Source organism: Nyctibius grandis, chromosome 22 (assembly GCF_013368605.1).
Source record: "Nyctibius grandis isolate bNycGra1 chromosome 22, bNycGra1.pri, whole genome shotgun sequence".
Lineage (NCBI taxonomy): Eukaryota > Metazoa > Chordata > Aves > Nyctibiiformes > Nyctibiidae > Nyctibius > Nyctibius grandis.
Window position 1 is genome coordinate 8,141,449 of NC_090679.1, and position 18,664 is coordinate 8,160,112.

At 49.1% G+C, this 18,664-nt stretch overlaps 1 protein-coding gene across 6 annotated transcripts in view; it reads left to right on the forward strand.

Annotated features, from left to right (window-relative positions):
• The window catches only part of PSD2 (pleckstrin and Sec7 domain containing 2), a 48,315-nt gene that overhangs the window by 15,743 nt on the left and 13,908 nt on the right, over window positions 1–18,664 (forward strand). For 2 of the 6 annotated variants that reach the window (XM_068417206.1, XM_068417207.1), the window contains exons 5-10: window positions 142–222; window positions 788–900; window positions 4,927–4,987; window positions 13,470–13,560; window positions 14,702–14,745; window positions 18,362–18,552. In XM_068417206.1, the coding sequence (XP_068273307.1) occupies window positions 142–222; window positions 788–900; window positions 4,927–4,987; window positions 13,470–13,560; window positions 14,702–14,745; window positions 18,362–18,552 (581 nt within the window). The other 4 variants (XM_068417204.1, XM_068417209.1, XM_068417208.1 and 1 more) reach the window with 4 other exon arrangements.

The window sequence follows — 18,664 nt, forward strand, 5'->3', positions numbered from 1 at the left end:
AAGTCCCCCTGGGTCTGTGATCACGTCTGCAGTGTCTTGCTGGGAGTTTAGGCTGGCCAGGAGGCAGCAGTATGCTGTTCCTCTTGTAGACAATGTCTTCTTCCCTGATGAAAGGGCTGACTACTCCCTCTTTAATTACAGTAACGAATTTAGCAAGTTGGTAGCAGAGGAGTATCTCAGCTTCTTTGACTTCACTGGCCTGACCCTTGACAAAGCACTCAGGTGAGCTGGTCTCTGGCACTCCCGTGTAGGGCCTGGGCTGGACAGAGCGGAGCAGCGCGGTGGGTTTCCCCTCCGGGCTTCCCGACACCATAAAGGCTGTCCGTGTGATAGGAGCAGGGACTGGGGGGAGCTCCAGGTTGTCATTTAATCTTTGCTTTGGTGTCACGTTTGGCACAAGGTACTGCCACCAAAAGTGGGCTTCGACAGGAGGGCCCACAGCCTGCTTCCCCATGGTGGAGAGCAGCTTTCCCAGGAATCCCATCCCCTACAAAATCAGAGCAAGTGGGAGCAACTTCTTCCCTTGGGACGGACAACCCTTCCTGGTGCCATCAAGCCAGAGGTGGGTCAGACCTCAGCTGACAGCATGCTTCCCTACACAGCTCAGAGCTGGCTCCATAGACACCTTTGGCGTTGCACCTGCAGGGACCCAGGGGTGCGCAGGCTGGGGGGAGGACAAAGGCCTTCTGAGCTGCTCTGAGGACCCCCTTTCCATCTCCCTCCTTAGATTGGATGCTGCCCAGCAGATAGATCCATGACATCTTTAAGTATCACTTTCTCTTTGCAGGACGTTCTTGAAAGCGTTCCCGCTGATGGGAGAGACGCAGGAGCGGGAGCGGGTGCTGATTCATTTCTCCAGGCGATACTGCCACTGCAACCCAGAGGAGAGCACATCTGAAGGTACCGCTTGCTTTCCCTGGCTCTAGTGTCCATGGCACGCTCACAGTGCACCTGTGCCACAGAGCCTGAGCGTGAAACCGCCCATCCACAGCTATTTGGCACCCACTGGGCAGGCAAGGCTGCAGCTTCTCCCTTTCTCTGGGATCCTGCCCTGCTGATTATCCCTGCCCTGGGAGGGACAGGGGACACCAGGTGCTGTACAGACCCTCCCAAGAGAGCCAGATGAGTCCCCTCAGGGTCTGAGGGTTTAAGTGTGGGCTCCCAGGGAGCCTTGTCCTCTCAAGTGCATATAAACTGTGCTGAAGACAAGCTTCAGCTGTAGGCTGGATCAGTGGCCATGCTTTGCTCAGCACCAGGGGAGGTGGTGAGTGGTTCTCAGGGATTACAAATTACTGCAATCGTGGCTTGCCAAATGGTTGCTGGCAGTGGACAAATGAGTGGCTGGTGCTAGCTCAGCCCAAGACCTTGTCCATTGAATGGAAGAAGACGTTTCCATGAAGATTGAGGAATGCTCTTGGCTTGGCTCGCACTGGAGTTGTGTTCCTTGCATCTACAACTGCAGCAGGAGAAATCATAGCTGGGTAACACTCTGGGTTCACTGGAGTTGCAGATTCTACCAGCTATTTTCAGCACACCCTCCCATTATTTTTTTTTTAAGTAGATGTAGTTTCTTCTGACATTTTTAAATGGGAAAGGTCATTCCTGCTACACATGTGCACATGCACACATTCAGGCATGAGCATGTCTACTTTCGCACTTACATGAATGCCTCTACACATCTGCTTACAGGCATCTAGAAATGCCCCCATGGGTGGAAATCAGGCTGCTGACCTGACAGCAGTGCCAGTTGTTCCTCCTCCACTCCTTCAGCATGCGATATGCCACTTGTGTCTGAGAACTCCTGCTTGTCTCTGTCTTGCAGGCTTCCCAAAAAGCAGCAGTGCCTAGTGTCACTTGAACCCTCCAGTCCCTCTGCCAAGCTAACTGGACACAAGCTGTTCTCAAAACACAATGACCTCTTTGCTTTTACTAGTGATATCCCAACAAAGTACAGGTTTAGATTTCATTTCCCTGTGTTTGTGTGATGTTTTCCCCCACAGATCCAAAGAGGACCTTTGCCTGCGAAGGGTCCTCCACCTGTAGACATTAGGCTGCAGGCTGAATTTTCAGAAGCAGTCCCCAGCTGAAATATCCAAATGCCAAGTCCTGACCCATCTTCAACAGCTCCTTCTGAAAGTGATCCCCAACCATATTGCATGCACCCCCACTCCTACAGACAAGGGTCTTGGGACCCTTTCTCCCCTTCTGGTCCTCAGGTGTCTTAACACCCACTGTGAGGGCACGCACACATCAACTTGAGCAGAAGCTGAGCTGGAGGACAGAGGTTCAGATCTCTGACTCCATCCCACACCCTTCAGCATGAGGGTGTTTGGAGGGCAGAGACTAGTCAAACAAAACGCAAGCTTTGCCATGGCAACGTGGGTTACAAAGCTGCTGATGGAGCCATGCTACGGCAACTGTTCAGAAGAGAAATTAGATCCCAGTTCTGAACACTCTGTGAGAAGGTGCCTGCTAATGCAAGCACAAATGAAACCGGAAAGTTAAACTCTTCCATAACTGCACGGCCCTCAGTGGAGATGTCACTGCTGCTAGTATGACCTGGTTTAAAAATGTTACACTTCTGAACAGTACAAAACTATTAAGAGTAAGGAAAACTGGATCTGAAACACATTACTGCTGCTGTTGCCATGACCTGCTCATCGGTGTTTAGGGCCACAGCATTGCCTGTGATGGTGGCAGCACATTTCACAAGGCTGAGCAGGACCACTTACTGCAGATCAAATGTAAACTGAATGAGTCCCAAGCAGGACAGAGCTGCATCCAGTACTGGAATTGAATGGGGCTTAAAAAATACAATTGTAATCCAAGTACTACTTGAAGCTGATGCAATGAAGGGAAGCAAAGTGGCTCCTTCAGGTCATATCTTTTGCAGATACTGCAAAAGCATGCACTAGATGTGTGGTAATTTGAGGAAGCTGTTCTAAGCTCTTTCTTCAGGCAGCAGTTCCTTTTTGTTGCATCCAGCCTAAACTTGCAAAGGATGCTCCACAAAGATGAAATTTGAGCCATTGTGTATTATCTAGATTTCTAAAGAAACACTTCTGGCTGTAATGGTCTATTGGCATCAAGGCATGATAGAGTCAAGACAGTTTTGTCTGGAGATGATCAGGTGGCTGAGAAGGTCTTAAAGCCCTCTAAGACTTTTCAGGGCACTGCTACATGCTGATTCAATAACTCCTCCACTGATGGAGACTTGGCTGTTGCAACACCAAGGGTCACTTCAGCCTGTATGATGGGATGCTGCAGTTGAGGGTGGCAGAAACTCTGACCTGCTGACTACGGAGTGAGGTGACCGATTTTTCTCACAGAGAGTGGTGTCTTGGACACATTATCAGTGCTTTCCTGTACTGATGAAGCCCAGACATGGAAGAACTATGTGGTTGTGTTGTGACACTGTGTGAGCCGAGAGAAAAAGTGAATGGAACTGAGCCAGGCAACAATGAGAGAATAACAGGTTCTGGGACCGCAGCTCCACCTTGGGGCCATGTGGGACATGATTTACCTGACCAAAGTGATACAGTAGAGCTAGGTGAAGATGTCAGCCCAGAACCTCCCATAGAGACTCCAAAATAAGCACTGGGGAGGCACATTGTCCTAAGCCCAAAGCTACTTCTTGTGAAAGTGAAGGAAGAACCTTTCTTAGAAATTGATTCTCTCTTGAAGGGGGATGTCCATCACACCATGTCCCCAGAACTGTCAGCCCTCGTAGGGAAATACGTGATGTTCCCATGAGAAGCTCTTCCTTCCTCAGGGGCTGTGGTCCTTCCAGGAAAGGGAGAAGCTCATGTGCTCTGTTGCCTTCATCCTGGGCTCGTGTGTTTGGTTGCCTTTAGCTGGCAGGATTTAGAGCTTGGTCTTGAGCATGGGGTGCTCAGGGCTTGTCACTGTTCCACACAAATGATGCCTTTGTTTAGTGGCTGACCGGGATGGGGACGGGCCACAGCTGGCTCTATGTGGCTGCACATCTACCCCCACAAGAAGAGACCAGTGTCACTTCCCCAGCCAGGACTGGGGGTAAGTCACAGCCTGACCCTAGGGCACCAATTCACAGAGCAGCATGCACAAGGAAATAAGCCAGGAGCATCATGTCATGTCTGGCTTGGTCTGTGGTGCAGCCCATCTGTGTGAGCACATCAAGTCATGCCAAGAACAGGGCCAAAGACCAAGGCTGTAGTATTTCTGCCCCTGCTCCTCCCTGATGCTCTCTAGCCCTTTTGTGAGGCCCTTGCAAGGACCAGTTCAGGTGCCAGAGTGCATTTGCATCTCACTGTTGTGAGGTGGTGTGTGGAGACTAGTCTCTTGACCTTGAACAGCTGCAGGACATAGAACGGTTTTGAAACAACAGCAAGCCATCAGGCTACCTGGTACAGAAGAGGGTGCTGTGCTGTCTCAAATGGAAGGAAAACTTCATGTGAGTTTTATTAAGTCAGAGAGCCAAAAATGCTCCACCCGTTTGTAGTAATGATGTTTGTCGAACAGCTCAAGAGCTTACAGGCTGCCTGGGAATTATGGCTAAAGACCTCAGGAGAAACCCCTGAGGTGACTGTGATCAGCTGGGGGGGAACTAGCTTTGTTTGCAAGGGTCTCTGCCCCCTTCTGCAACAGCATTGGCACAAAAGGAATATGGAAGAGGGCTCAGAGGAAAGTCTGGTCTTTAGAAAGCCACTGACAAAATTGCTTCAAAGCCAATTACCTGGTGATCGCTTCAGGAAAAGGGAAAGTTTGAAGGAAAAGAGGATTTTTTTTTAAACTATCTTGTGTGATTGAAAGAAACAGGTATTCTTTAAGGTCCCCAGACATAGGAACTAGCCTTGGTTCTACGATGGGTAGGCTGCCAAGACAGCAAACATTGAAATCACATGGGAAGGGGAGTAATCATCGCCATCTGACTGTTGTGTGTTTCAGATGGGATTCATACGCTCACCTGTGCCCTGATGCTGCTAAACACAGACCTTCACGGCCATGTAAGTAGTACTCGGAGATGCATCCTTCCTTTTTTCCTTCCCAGTATAGAGGTCTGTCCCCTTATGCAGGATGTGTTACTGGAAAATTGAGATAGGTTGGGAGACAGTACTCTGACCAGCTCCAGGGGGAATTTTGGGTGCCAGGCCCAGACCTGGGGCCAGTCCTCTTAGTGTCACTCCACACTCAAGCCAAAGACATATCTCCTGCTGACATCAGTTATCTTATACAGGCACAGGCAAAGCAGTTTTATTCCCAGGACCTGTTGCAAGTGTCAGCCCTGTCCCAGGAGCTCTCATGGAGAGGTCTTCACCACCAGCTGGCAAACAGCAGCACCAATTGTGCTGCTGTTTCTTGTGGTGCAGACACCCGAAGTTTCCCTCGTCCCAGAAACTGCTGCAAGGGAGCCAGTGGTTTCATACAGGTCTAGATTTGATATTTCCTTCCCAAAACATGAAGTAAGTCCCAGCCGTTCCTTTTCCACAAGATGTAACAGACAACCACTGGAGAGTTTCATATCAGGGAGGCCTCTGGACAAAGAGCAGGGTGAGCAGAGCTCAGTGCCCAAAGGTGTGGTTGAAAAACACCAGAGGCTGTTAAGATCTCTCACCACCTTTTAGAGGCTCTTTCAGATGGCATAGGTTGGGTTTGCTCCTAAAAGGTCAACCAGAGTGTAGAGAGGAGAGCAGAATGGGAGGAAAAATAACTGCAGAGGGGAGATGGGACAGGGCATAGGGGACAGCACTGGGACATTGTGGACCCTTGGAGACCCCTGCCATAGCATACATCTGGGAGTATGCATGGACTCTGCACCCTGCTCAGTGCTGTGGAAGGCTGTAGGCACCATAAACAGAGATCTTCCTGCTTCCCAGCCTTATGGTGCAGTCATAGAGCATGGCTGTGAGCCTCAGGTGGCTGTGCCCCCTTTACAGGGGTAGAGGGGCTCCTCAAGTCTCGGGTCACTGGAGTACCTTCTTTCATAGCCCCTCTGAGAGCTCAGTCCTGGAGCCACAGACTCACCAGAACTTACGTGAAGATGGAGGGGGCATGGAGGGACAGTTTGTTATAGCAGCCTGTGCATGTGAAACCTACACACCCTTTTTCTGCCCCACTATCTGATGATTTCCAAGCTGTATCATCAGAGTCCTCTTCTGCCTCCAGCTGGTAACAATTTGTTGTGCATCTGCAGAGACTTTCCCTGTTTTTCTCATCATTAGCCTGTGGATGAGGGGACAGCAGGCCATAACTTAGCTCTCTTTTTTTGCATACTGGTTTATAATCACCTTTGAGAGGAGCCTTTTTCTGAGGGGGTGGGAAGAGGACACTACATGAGTGCTCTTCACCTATAATGGCAAGGATGCAAAAGGCCACCAGCTTCACCGGTGCCATCTTGACAGTCCACCTGGCAGACCCTCCCCATCATTACAGCACAGATACTGCCTTCATGACAGTGGCAAGGTTTGAACACAGCAGTCAGTGAAGGTCTCAGGAATTACTGGTCTCAGCAAGAGCATCCTTTCCAAGTGTGCACTGTGGCCTACACCAAGCTGGTTACAGCTGCCACAGCTTCTTCCTTTGGGGAGCAGGCAGCCTATGACCAACGTTATACCAGTCACTGGGTCCGTTCCCACCCACATGGCTGCCACTAACATGTGTAGGCAAAGTGTCTCTGTACACAGTGGGACGGCTTCTGGGAGGGTCTCACACAGCATTCATCCTTCGGCCAAAATGGTTGGAGACAAGGAAATATTTTCATCAAAGTGTTTCCTGCAACAGCAAAAGCAGCATTGTCACAGAAGGCAAACTATGCAACTTCACTCCAAAATAATCTTATTTTGTCCCGTTTTTTTAATTAAAAAAATCCAAAATGTGTCTCTAGGAAGACAGAAATTATTAAAAAGGCCAAAAAACCCCTAAACCTCCAAAACCTTACCATTTCTATTTTTCATTGACAAGCTGGCTAAGAGGCATGGTAAGAAGAAATGATCTCATGCTATCTAGGCAAAGGAAAAATAGCTTTCTTTTGACCAGGTGTAGAAATACCTGAGCTTTTCTTTGAAAAATCTTCTCTTTATTTTTCCACATGTGTAATATTAATTTCTTCTTCTCCTTCTCCTCCTTTTTTTTTTTTTTTCCTTCCTTCTGCTCCTGGAACCTCTCTTTCTGCTCTTTAAACCTTTACCAGGTGGTAAGTGCAGTCATTCTAGTGTTTTGCTTTAAAGCACTGGCATTTGACTTGTTTTTTTCTGTGTTAAAAAAAAATAAGGATTTTTGTGTGTCTGGATTCCTAAGTGGTTGTGCAGTGTCCTTCACTACTTAGCAACCCATTAGCAGCTGATATGCATCACATGAAATTCTCCTTGTGTAGAGAAACCTCCATAAACTGCAGAGTACATGGGATTGTGTGGCTTGCTCTCTCACCCCTTTTTGCGTAAGATGCTGACATGACACTGCATATCACTTTTTATTTTATTTCCTTTTTTAATATTGTGTCTGTGTTTCAGTGTTTTACTGTGCATTGCCATGGAGTGGGAAACTCCTTTGGTTAGGAAAGGGTGGTGGATGTGTCTCTGTAAAGGGGCAGTTCCCTACAGCAGTGTCTCTAGAATGGGCTAGTTCACCATTCCAGCAGTGACCATCACATATGCTGAGTCCAGGCTTAAAAGTAATGAGACTGGCTTTAAAACATGAGATTTGCACCTGGCGACACTGAAGTTAAGCCTTAGCACTGTTGATTTCCTATCACAGGTGCATTCAGACCCTGTTTCCAAACTGTGCAGAAAACTTACTGTCTTTAAAATGAGACACTCCATTTTCATAGAATCACCTGGAGTTGGTGTTTAAAAGCCGGCAGTCACCAGCAAACATCGCAAGCCTTGTAGTATAATCCAGGCTGTTGCAACTCTCTATCTTGCCTTGCTGGTGCTGTTTGAGTTCCAGGAGATCTTATGACAAAGTAAGTACTCCTCTGCTCCATCTCTGCCCTTGGGAGACAAAGCTTTGGGATGTCTCCTTTTCGACCATCAATGTTATCCCTCCTCATTCAGAACTGCTGGCTGTGGAAGAACAGTGACAAATCAACACTTATGCATCACCAGCACTCATAGTTGCATTTGGTACTTTAGCAAAGCCCAGCTTCTGGGAGTCACATTGTAACGTAACAAGTTTTAGTGTTTGTTCAAAAAGCAGGCCAGCAGCTCTCATGGCCACCGAACAAAGGTTGAAATGGGATCCCTGGCAGCTACTGACCCCACATGTCCATCGCTATTTATCTTACAAACCCTGTGATATTCTCCTTAAGCCAAGCTTATGGTTTGGTGTTAGCAATACTGCTGTGGTTAGTAGCACTGGGAGAGCTGAAGAGCTTTGAGATACGAGCAGCTGCTGGCATCACCTGCAGAGTGACACCAGCCTGTCCACAGCAGATTTGCGTGGCCCAGGGATCATTGGTACCCAAAGTTTGGGGGTTTGTTCCCTGCAGTGGGGTGATTTTTGTTTCTGTATCTATCTTAGAACACATCCACTACCAGATCACTTGGTCCAGTCAGACCAATGACCCTCTCACTTCATGGTCAAGCATTAATGTAGTTGTTTAGGTTTTTTCCCCTGGGAGATGAGTATTTGGGAGAGGTCAAAAGAGTCTGAGTAAAAGCAGGGCCTGCTAAGGATGTGATGCTTATGCTGGGGAGCTCACAGGAGATGTATTCCACTCACCACTTTGCAGCTGAGATGTTTGATGCCTGGGGCTTCTAGCTCAGAAGCTGAAGTGGTTTAACAGCTCACAGAGGGAGTGCTGGGGATAGACACCTTTCATGGCCTCTGGCTCCCAGGAACCTGCTTCTCCTCCTGGGGCTTTCACATGGCACCTGCTTTTCCCACTGAGCACCCAGCTCCATACTAATCTGCTCAGACTCCTAATGCTGGACTTGGCAACAGCCAACGAATGACAGGCTACAGCCCAGAGTCTTCTGGAGGTGGATAGAGCTATCCTGGACACTTCAGGAGATGGGGTGCAATCATCTTGGGTGATTCAGCTCAGCAGCAGATGGCTGAGGCCCAGAGGAGGCAAGAACAGGGGAGTTATACTGGGTTGAAACAATGGGGTGGCAGAATCAGCCCTGTCTACCCACCATCAGATCAATCTCATCCTTCCTAATTTATTCTTATCCACTCCAACCACCATCGTGCACCTTGTCTCTGTATCTCTCCATTTTCATACAGTCTGCACACATCCACTTCTGTACATCCATTCCCATACTGTCTACCCATTCATCTAACTATCCATCCCTTCTCATCTATTTAATGCACTGTTCGCTCCTTCGCTCTCCATCCAAGCACACCATGGTGCTAGCTGATTGTCCGACAGTGATTTCTCATGCTTTGCTGCATGGCCCAGAGCAGGCAAAGATGGGATGAAGTTCTTTTCTGCCTGGGGGGCATATCAGGAATAGTAGCTACAAGTGGCTGTGAAGCAGCCTTGCTAGCTTGTTCTATTGCTGGTAAGTGACTGATGCACCACAAAAAACCAAAATGCCCCCATGTGTGTGGCTGGCCAGAAATGAAGATGCATCTCCCTACCCAGCTCAGCAAGGAACATAGAACATCTGAACACAGAGCTTTGAGGTGTGCAGGTACATTCCCCTGAAGATTGTGTCCACGTGATGAGCTTGCTGAATCAGCAAGATGTCCTACTGCATAAGAAAGCACCCCACTGCGCCCTCATAGTGGTCCTTTCCAGAGTTTTTCCTGGATTCCCCATACTTGCTAAGTACTGTTGCAGTGTGCGAAAGCTCAGGCAGTCCCTGGTGCTGGTGTCATTGATAATGAGGCACTTGTGATCACAGAACTGTTTCTTTGCAAGTGTTGATGAAGTGAAGCTGCAAAGTCCATGTCCTGGAGTGTTTTTATGTTTTCTCTATTCAGCTGGTGTTGATTTGGAGGCACTTGCAGGGCTTTGTATTTGAGTGGCTGGCTCCAGCCCATTTCTCAAAGCAGCAAGCTACAGTGTTAAGATAGTTTTGACTTGAGGTTGTATTGCATCTGAGCCACCCGAGCATCCTGTGCTCAATCCTACCGACAGCCAGCCTGAATCCTGCCCCTGACTCCGCAGTGCTTCCACAACCTTGTCCAACAAGCTGATTCACAGTACTTAGCATCCTTGCTGGAGCTTTCTCATCACCTCCTCTGGTTGTCAGAGAAAAGGTATGTTTTCATCCTTCTCAATTGCTCAGCAATTAGCTGCTTTTCCACAGGGTGGCTGCTGTCTCAGTTTGAGCTCAGAGATCTTCTTGAGCAAGAGAAAAAGACAGATCACAGAATAAAAAAGAAGCCGTCTCCTGGGATTAATACATGTCCTGGACGTGACACACGAAATACCCAAAGAAGGACCTGCGAGGCTGGTAACTTGTGCCCCTTCATCTCACTGTATCCACTCACTTCCTAAAATGAGTTGGCTTCTGCGTTCGTTGCTGGATCACTGCAACAAGATCTCTGCTGTGCACTCTTATTTCCTGCCTCAAGGCAGGGCTAGAAGTAGTCACCTTCTCTCTGTGCTAAGTAATTTGGTGCCTCAAGGTCTCGGGCAACACACCTACCTCACCCCCAAACTCCCTCCCTCGTGGAGGTTCGTTATTGCATTTTTTAATGTGCCTTCTCACCTCCTTCCTTCCTCCATCCAAATGCTATTGTGCTGCTGGTTTTTTTGTTTTTTTGGCTGTGATTCACCAGCCAGCAAGTACACAAATCTCTCTTCCCTCTGCTGAAAAAAACCTGGCAGGCCTGCAGGTTTCCTTGCAGCCCTTCTGCAGCTAGTGTACCCACTGAGCACTAGCTGGCAGAAGCCTCTAGCTATGGGGTCCTTATGGGCATCAGCCATGGGGCTCCCCTGTGAGAAAGCAAAGATGGTTGAGCCTTGTATTGTGCCACACCGTGTCCCCAGGCACTGCAGATTTGTAACAGTGCTTTATTACTCTGTTTCTTGCTCTCTCAAGGATGCTAGCTCATCTGGAGCTGGCACCGACAGGAGGCATAATTAAGAGTATCAGACAGGGCTGCTCAAAGGCAGCGCCGGCTCCCTGTGTAGCCAAAGACGGTGACTGCACACACAGACAGCAGTTGTAGGGGGGGCCATTGTGGGCTAATCCCAAGGCCTCACTCTTGCTGATGCTTTCACCTGGGGAGAAGCCTCCAGGTCATCTGTTGTGTGTGTTTGCAGGCAGGGGTTTCTGGTGTAGGTCTCTTTCAAGAGGTTATTTTCTTGCACAGAGGACACACCTTGCCCTGCAGGGCACCTCCTGTATCACCTGCTGCAGCTTCATTCCCTCACAGTGACCCAGTGAGGCCCTTCTTCACTGAGTCCCTAAGCCGGGTCCTGTGTCTGCTGTTCTTGGCCATCCTCCCAGGTCCTCCTGGATGGTCACCCTCTCCATACTTTGATGCAAAGCCCACACAGTTTCAGGATGCTCTTGGGATCCTTCAGACTGCTGATGGCAGCTCATGCTCTCCTCTCACTACCTCCATTGTTCACTCCATGTGATGTCACCATGGGATTTGTCCTTGGGGACTTCACTCCAGGTTGTGAAGGCTGCAATATGACATGGCACTGGAGACACTTATCTTTCCTTCGTGGTATCAGACTTTTTCTGAACGTACAATTCCCACTGACTCCTCCACACCTCTGCTCCAGTCCTTTGGAGAGGTAGGATTGCAGGGCAGGGCTTGGAAAAAGGCTGCCTGCTTCCAGCCCCTCAACCCTTTCAGGCTGAGAAAGTGACTCACGTGGCTATGGTGAGGGGTAAAGAGTTTGGGAAGACAGATGCCACAAACTGGTATCAGGGATGCCAGATGACCTGGCAGCCTCAGCACCAAATAGTCTTGGCATCAGCTGGTGATGAGTTTGTGTTCTAGGTCTAGGTTGTGAGATTCTGCCAGTGTACATGTATTGCCCTCATATGCCACAGCACTCAAGTTCACGCAGTACCAGTAGCTGGATGTCGTGGTAACCCCAGTCAGCAACTAAGCACCCCACAGCCACTCACTCACTCCTCCCCTCACTGGGACGAGGGAGAGAATCAGAAAAAAAAAAAAAAAAAAGGTAAAACTTGTGGGTTGAGATAAGAACAATTTAATTGGACAGAAAAAGAAAAAAATAACAATAATGATAAAAGAATATACAAAACAAGTGATGCACAATGCAGTTGCTCACCGTCTGCTGACTGATGCCCAGCCAGTCCTCAAGCAGCTGTAACGCTCCCACCACCAACTCCCCCAGTGTTATTGTTCAGCATGACATCATACGGTACTGAATATCCCTTTGGGCAGTTTGGGTCAGCTGTCCTGGCTGTGTCCCCTCCCAGCTTCTTCTGCACCCCCAGCCTCCTCACTGGCAGGGCAGTACGAGAAGCTGAAAAGTCCTTGACTTAGCGTAAGCGCTGCTCAAGCTTCCGTGTGTTATCAACATTCTTCTCATCCTAAATCCAAAACACAATATTATACCAGCTACTAGGAAGAAAATTAACTCTATCCCAGCCAAAACCAGGACACTGGATGTCTTCTTTTAGCCCACACCTGGGCCTAAACAATAACAGTTTTTCTCTCACCAAACATCCCTTCCACAACTGAGGAAGGAAATTGGGAAAAAGAGGGAGGCTCATGGGTTAAAATTAAACAGATTTGATAAAATAAAGAAATCAATATAAATGCTAACACAAAACACACAAAAGTACGCTTAGCTACAGAGTTGCAGCAAGTTGTCCAGGAATACCGATCATTGTCAATGAAAGAGGGGGAAAAAAAGGCAGACCAGAAGAGAAGGGAGCAAAAACAACCTCACCTCTTACCAGCAAGCCCTCCCTTTTATAGTGAACTTAGTTGTTAATGATATAGAACACACCTGTGGGCCAGCCTGGGGCAGCTGCCCTGGATTTAGCCCTGATCACCATGGCTGGCCACAAACTGAAACAAAATCCCAGTGAAACCAGGACACTGGATCATCTCTCTTCATGATGGCAATCAAAAATAACAGTCTCTGTGAAGGACGAGTCATTGCCCAATGCTGGCTCTCTTCAGATGCTGACACTGCATGCTCACACAATTTCACACACCGCAGGCTTGCAGACCCATTCAAGCATTGCAATTTCAAGGCAGTCTGAGTGCTTGTCTTGAGTCTTGAGACACAGACCCTGTACCAGGACCAACCTGGAAACCAGAGGTGAGATCACTTAGAAAGATTGGAGCAAGAGCCAGAGAGGTTATTTTCAGGTGTTTTATCTCCACCATTAAAAAAGAGGTCATTTGAAATGTTTGGGTGCTGGCAAGAGCAAATAAAGCAAAGAGCCCAAGAGAAAATCAGAGCAGAAGACCTTTCATCTTTGAGCTCTTGGGGCAAACCCAGCCTTCACCACTACATATAAAATTGTCCTTTAAAAGGCACTCTGATTAAAGTAAAAACTCTCCAGAAGTTTAATGAGCTGCCTCTTTGCCTTACAGAATATTGGCAAAAAGATGTCGTGTCAACAGTTCATAGCAAACCTGGATGGACTGAACGATGGGAAGGACTTTGCAAAGGATTTGCTGAAGGTAACGTGATATAAATAGACAGTGTGATACTGCCATTATTATTGTAGTGCCACCTAGTCCTGCTGGGACCCTCTGAGCCCTTGAATCAGCATTTTTCAGTGCACAATTGTTTCATTAGAAGAGTTGTAACCCACGTGGATAGCTTCTGCTAACTTGCAGTGAGCCACCAGAGGTCTGTGCCTGGTGGTGTTTTATCCAGATTTGTGGCATATCTGCCCTCAGAGCATACGAGACATCCCTTTCCCCCACAGTAGTTCTGTGATGCACCAGACAATGCACAGAACAAGCCCCCGACATGACCATCTGGCACTGATACTTTTCTCTGCCTTCACTTCCATGTAATTAGATGCAATGCTCCAACACAACTAGTTCAGTGCCATAGGATGTTGGTTAAACACCCCAAAGTAAGTATTTTCTCCTTCCACGTAGTTTACCACCACCACTGTTGTCTGCACCTGCTGCAGGTCCAGCAACCTGACCTTGATTTTGCTGTACAGAAGGAGGTTGGAGCAACCAGTGCCACATCAGGGCTGTCACATCATGCTTTAGATGACACACCCGCCTCCCAGCAGACCTCACCCTACCCCACTCCTCAGTATGGTCAGGGCCACGTCCATATTCTGCTTTCCTAGCCCATTCCTGCTTCTTTCCCAGTGACCCAGGGAAGCCACTGGAATTTTGCACAGGAGGAACTGGAAAAGTTGATCCCTAAGGTCATTCATCCCTCCCCTGTTTCTCAGGGCAGTGTTCAAGCCTCCACTGTCCCTTTCCCCTAGACGAGATACTGGAGGTGTCTTGGCATACCCCAGAGTCTTCTACTATCTTTGTGTAGGCCAGGATTCACTCAGGACTAGGTGCAGCACCCAAAATTAGTGAAAAATGTCATATACAGACTCTTGAGAAAGGCTGGCTGACAGACCCCTCTGCTGCTGATGTGTCCAGCCCAATACCTAGTGTGGCACATAGACAAAAACGGGTCTAGCAGGACAACAGTTGTCCTGCTCACTGGTGAATACTTCTCCAGGACAGTTCAGCAAGGAAGGTATCTCTCCAAGAACACACAGGGTATGGAGGAGATGGTCTCCACAACACAGACATGTCTTCCATGAGACACGCAGCTAATACCATGTTCTTGTTTCAGACACTATATAACTCCATCAAGAATGAGAAGCTGGAGTGGGCCATGTAAGTATATGTTAAGTGTTTGAGAGATAGTGTGTTTTTCAAAGTAGCTGACAGGTCTTGAGTCATGTTTTGAGCCCCAGAAGCCCCCAAAACATTTTCTGCCAAGCCCTTAAGCACTGAAGTCCCTCCTGTAGGCAAGCTGGGTTTATTTATTTACACAAAAGCAGATGGGGAGGTTGGTGGCAGTCTGTAGACACCAAGTCCACAGGCATGATTTAAAGGAAAGGAATGCCCTCTTTGTTTACTATTACACCTATAAAATGCTGGTCCCTCTCCAGGTGCTTCAGAGGTCTTTGCACAAGGAGCTCAAGATCAGGGGTTATTTTTGTCACTGAGACTTTCCATCTCTTACACATAGTTTCTCCTGGAAATAGTATCAGAGAATCACTCAGGCGGGAAGGGACCTTGTGAGATCTCCAGTGCAGCTTCCTCCTCAAAGTACGGTCAACACTGAATTCACACCAGGATGCTCAGGGCTTTGTTCAGTTTGATCCTGAAAACCTCCAAGGACAGAGAACCCACAGCCCCTCTGGATCCATGAACCAATGCTTAATTATTCTGAAAGTGACATTTTTTTCTTATCCATTTGAAACTGCTGTTGTTTTGACTTATGCCCACTGTCTCTTGTCCTCCTGCCATGCACCATAGTGAAGAGCCTTGCTTTGTCCCCTTGATAACCTCCTCACACATATTGGAAGGCTGCCATGAGGTCCCCCAAAGCCATCTCTTCTCTAGGTTGAACAAGTCCAGTTCTCTTAGTCACTTCTTACATTGCAAGTGCTCCAGCCCCCAGGCATCTTGGTGGCCTCTGCTGAACTCTCTCCACTTTGTTGATGCCGTTTCCTGTATTGGGGGTCCCACACTGTTAGCTGTATCAAGGTATGATGTAATGAGTGCAGAGCAGAGGAGGATGATCACTTCTCTTAGCCTCCTCACTGTGCCGCTGTTACACAGCCCAGAATGCTCCTGGCCTCTGTTTCTGCCAGGACACACTGTCTGGCTCCTGTTCATCCTACTGTTCACCAGGAGCCCCAGGGCCTTTTCTGCAGAGCTGCTCCCCAGACAGTCATCCCTGGTGACCCTTCTGCAGGACCACTCCACCCCAGTGCAGTACTAGGGTGCTGCATTTAGTGAGGCTCCTGTCCCTCTGAGTGGTGGCCCTGTACCTCTCATTTTTATGTCATCCACAAACTCGATGAGATGCACTCTGTCTTCTCCTCCAGATCATCATTTGTTACCCTGAAACAAGTCTGGGAACAGCTAGCATGGTGGCCTCCATGACAGGTTCACTCAGCACCTTCCTCAGCCCTTCTTCCCCTGCTCTGCTACCCACCCCCTGCCTAGAGCACAGGTCAGGACCCTCAGCGAGGGGTGCACTGTACTCCCCAGCCCCCACGCCTTCCCACCGCAACCGTGGGGAAGCCCATGACAGACCTGTGGCCTTAAGTTAACACAGTGGGCATTTCTCCTCTGTCCTCTCCTCTCCTCTCCTCTCCTCTCCTCTCCTCTCCTCTCCTCTCCTCTCCTCTCCTCTCCTCTCCTCCTTAGTCTCAGACCTCTCATCTCGAGGGTCGTGGGACTGAGCAGGACCTTCTGGGCCATTAACTCCATCACCTGCTCTTCTCCTCATATTGTCCTGGCCAGAAAAGTGTCTGGAGAAGGTTTGACCTTACCTCCCTCCCCATCTACCTGGGTCAAGCTTTGTAGAGCAGGAGCCTCCATTGCCCTTCATGCCCCGATGGCAGCAGTGCTTGTTGTTGGCTGGTGTCTCCTTCAGGAGGGACACAGCCAGCCGGTGGCCCTGGAAGGGCAATGGTTTCTTAGTGGGTCACATAGCAATGATTTCACTTCAAAAATGATCTTGCATGGCATCTGTGTGAGAGGAAAGCATCAATACCAGCTCTGCAGCAGAGGCTGAGTCGGCGGGTGGACGTAGTCACGAGAGGGAGCTCTGTAGCTCTGCAGAAGGTGTCGGTGGGACGGTTTATATAAGAGAAGTTCAGCAGAAGTGCATCTGCTGGCTGGATGCGGGCAGTGGTTACACAACGCCTGCCAGCACACACTCCCTGGCTTGGGCACATCCAAGGGATGTCAGCCCCTGGTGTCCCCCTGCAGCGGTGCAGCTCCAGTCAGCAGCACCTAGCCCCCCTTCTGCCCCCCTCCACCCACCCTACTTGTATCCTTGTACCCCCTCATTCACCCCACACTGGCCTGGGACCTGTCTTGTTGCAGGGTGTCCTGCTTGGTTGCAGATGGACAGACTGCAACATGAGACACCTCTCAGCTCCTCTGCTGTGGGACTGATGCTCCATGATGTGGGGTACCTGGTTTTCTTTTGTAGGTATAGGACTGAGTCATAACCTTGCACAGGCAAGACCCTCTTCTCCCTGCTTGCCTCTGCCTCCTGTCCTTGTCCATCCCAGGGAATGAAATGCCCTTGCTCACAAAGCCCACCTGGACAGGCGGGTATACGACCATCATCCCAGCAGCAAGCAGGAGCTCAGAGGGGTCCGTCTGGTGCATCTCAGAGAACTGAGCCCCAGTAAATCCCCACCCACGCATATTGTCTGGGCTCTGCCTAAGCCCCAGGACTCCTGTGGGTGCTGAGGGCTGAGAAATCATCCTTCTCTTCCAAGAGGTGTTCGGTGCTTTGGCCATCTACTTGCTGCAGGTGGGAAGTGTGGTATTTTACTGCTCACACTCCAGCTAGTGGATTCATCTCTGGATTGCTCCTCAGCTGAGGTTTGGTCCCAATCTAATCTGCAACCTAAGGTGACCACTCATACCATTTAGATATTGACGTGTATCACACAGGGCAGAAATTCCCTGTTTGCTTGCCCTCCTTAATGTCCCAGGACACTGGGAAATATCACTTCCCGTACAAGTTCTAGTTTTTATGCACCAGAGTAGGTTTTACTCCAAACGGGAAGAGGCAGGCTTGGCGGAGTCAGTGGACACTGCCCTAAGCGCTCAGCCCTTGCTGTCCAAGGTCCAGGATCAGGAGGTCTGTGAGGAGAATCAGTTTTTATGGAAATGACCAGCATTTCTTGCTCTCTGCTGGCCTACCCTGAGGACACAAATGGGGAACTGACATATAACCTGTTCCAGGGTTTGTGCTTTTTTGATCAAGTGGCCCGTCGCCCTAATGTCTGCAGAGCTTTTGTTCCTCAGAGAGTCAGAGGACATTGCTCGAGCTCCTTCAGTATCTACGAGGCCCCAGGGGCTGCCTCTCAGAGGTCTTCAGCAAAAGACCTCCTTAAGATCTGATTTTAGGGCACAGAATTGGAGACTCTTCCTGTGAAATGCTTGTAGTCCTCGGCAATGGTGTGTCTGCAGTTTCCTGGTGTTCAGACAAGCACCCGTTCCCTTACCTGTTTTGAGTAACCTCACAGTGGGACCACTGGGACAGTTACCTGCTACCCATGTTCCTCCCATCTATGTCCAGATCACCACCATTGGCACTCTCTGCGTGTTACAGTCCCTGCGTCTCCTTTCATTTTCTTTCTCTGATGAGTCTTGTAACAAATAACTCTTTTTAAAACCAAAGCAGATACGGCACACGGTGACCCAGCCCACGTGTCCTCCACTCAATCTCTTCTCTGACTTTGTTTCCAAGTGATGAGGACGAGTTGAGGAAATCACTCTCGGAGCTGGTAGATGACAAATTCGGAGCCAGTGCGAAGAAAGTGACAAGGATTGTTGACAGCAGCAACCCCTTCCTGGACGTCCCCCAAGCGCTGAATGCAGTCACCTACAAGCATGGTGTCCTCACGCGTAAAACCCATGCAGACATGGATGGGAAGAGAAGTATGTGTTAATGGGACAGGAGGAGGTGTGCCCCAGCTAGTACCAGAGCTTTGCCCTAGCCTTCTCCCTGGGTCTCTTGCTGAAGGCATTTCCTCACCATGTCCCAGGGAAC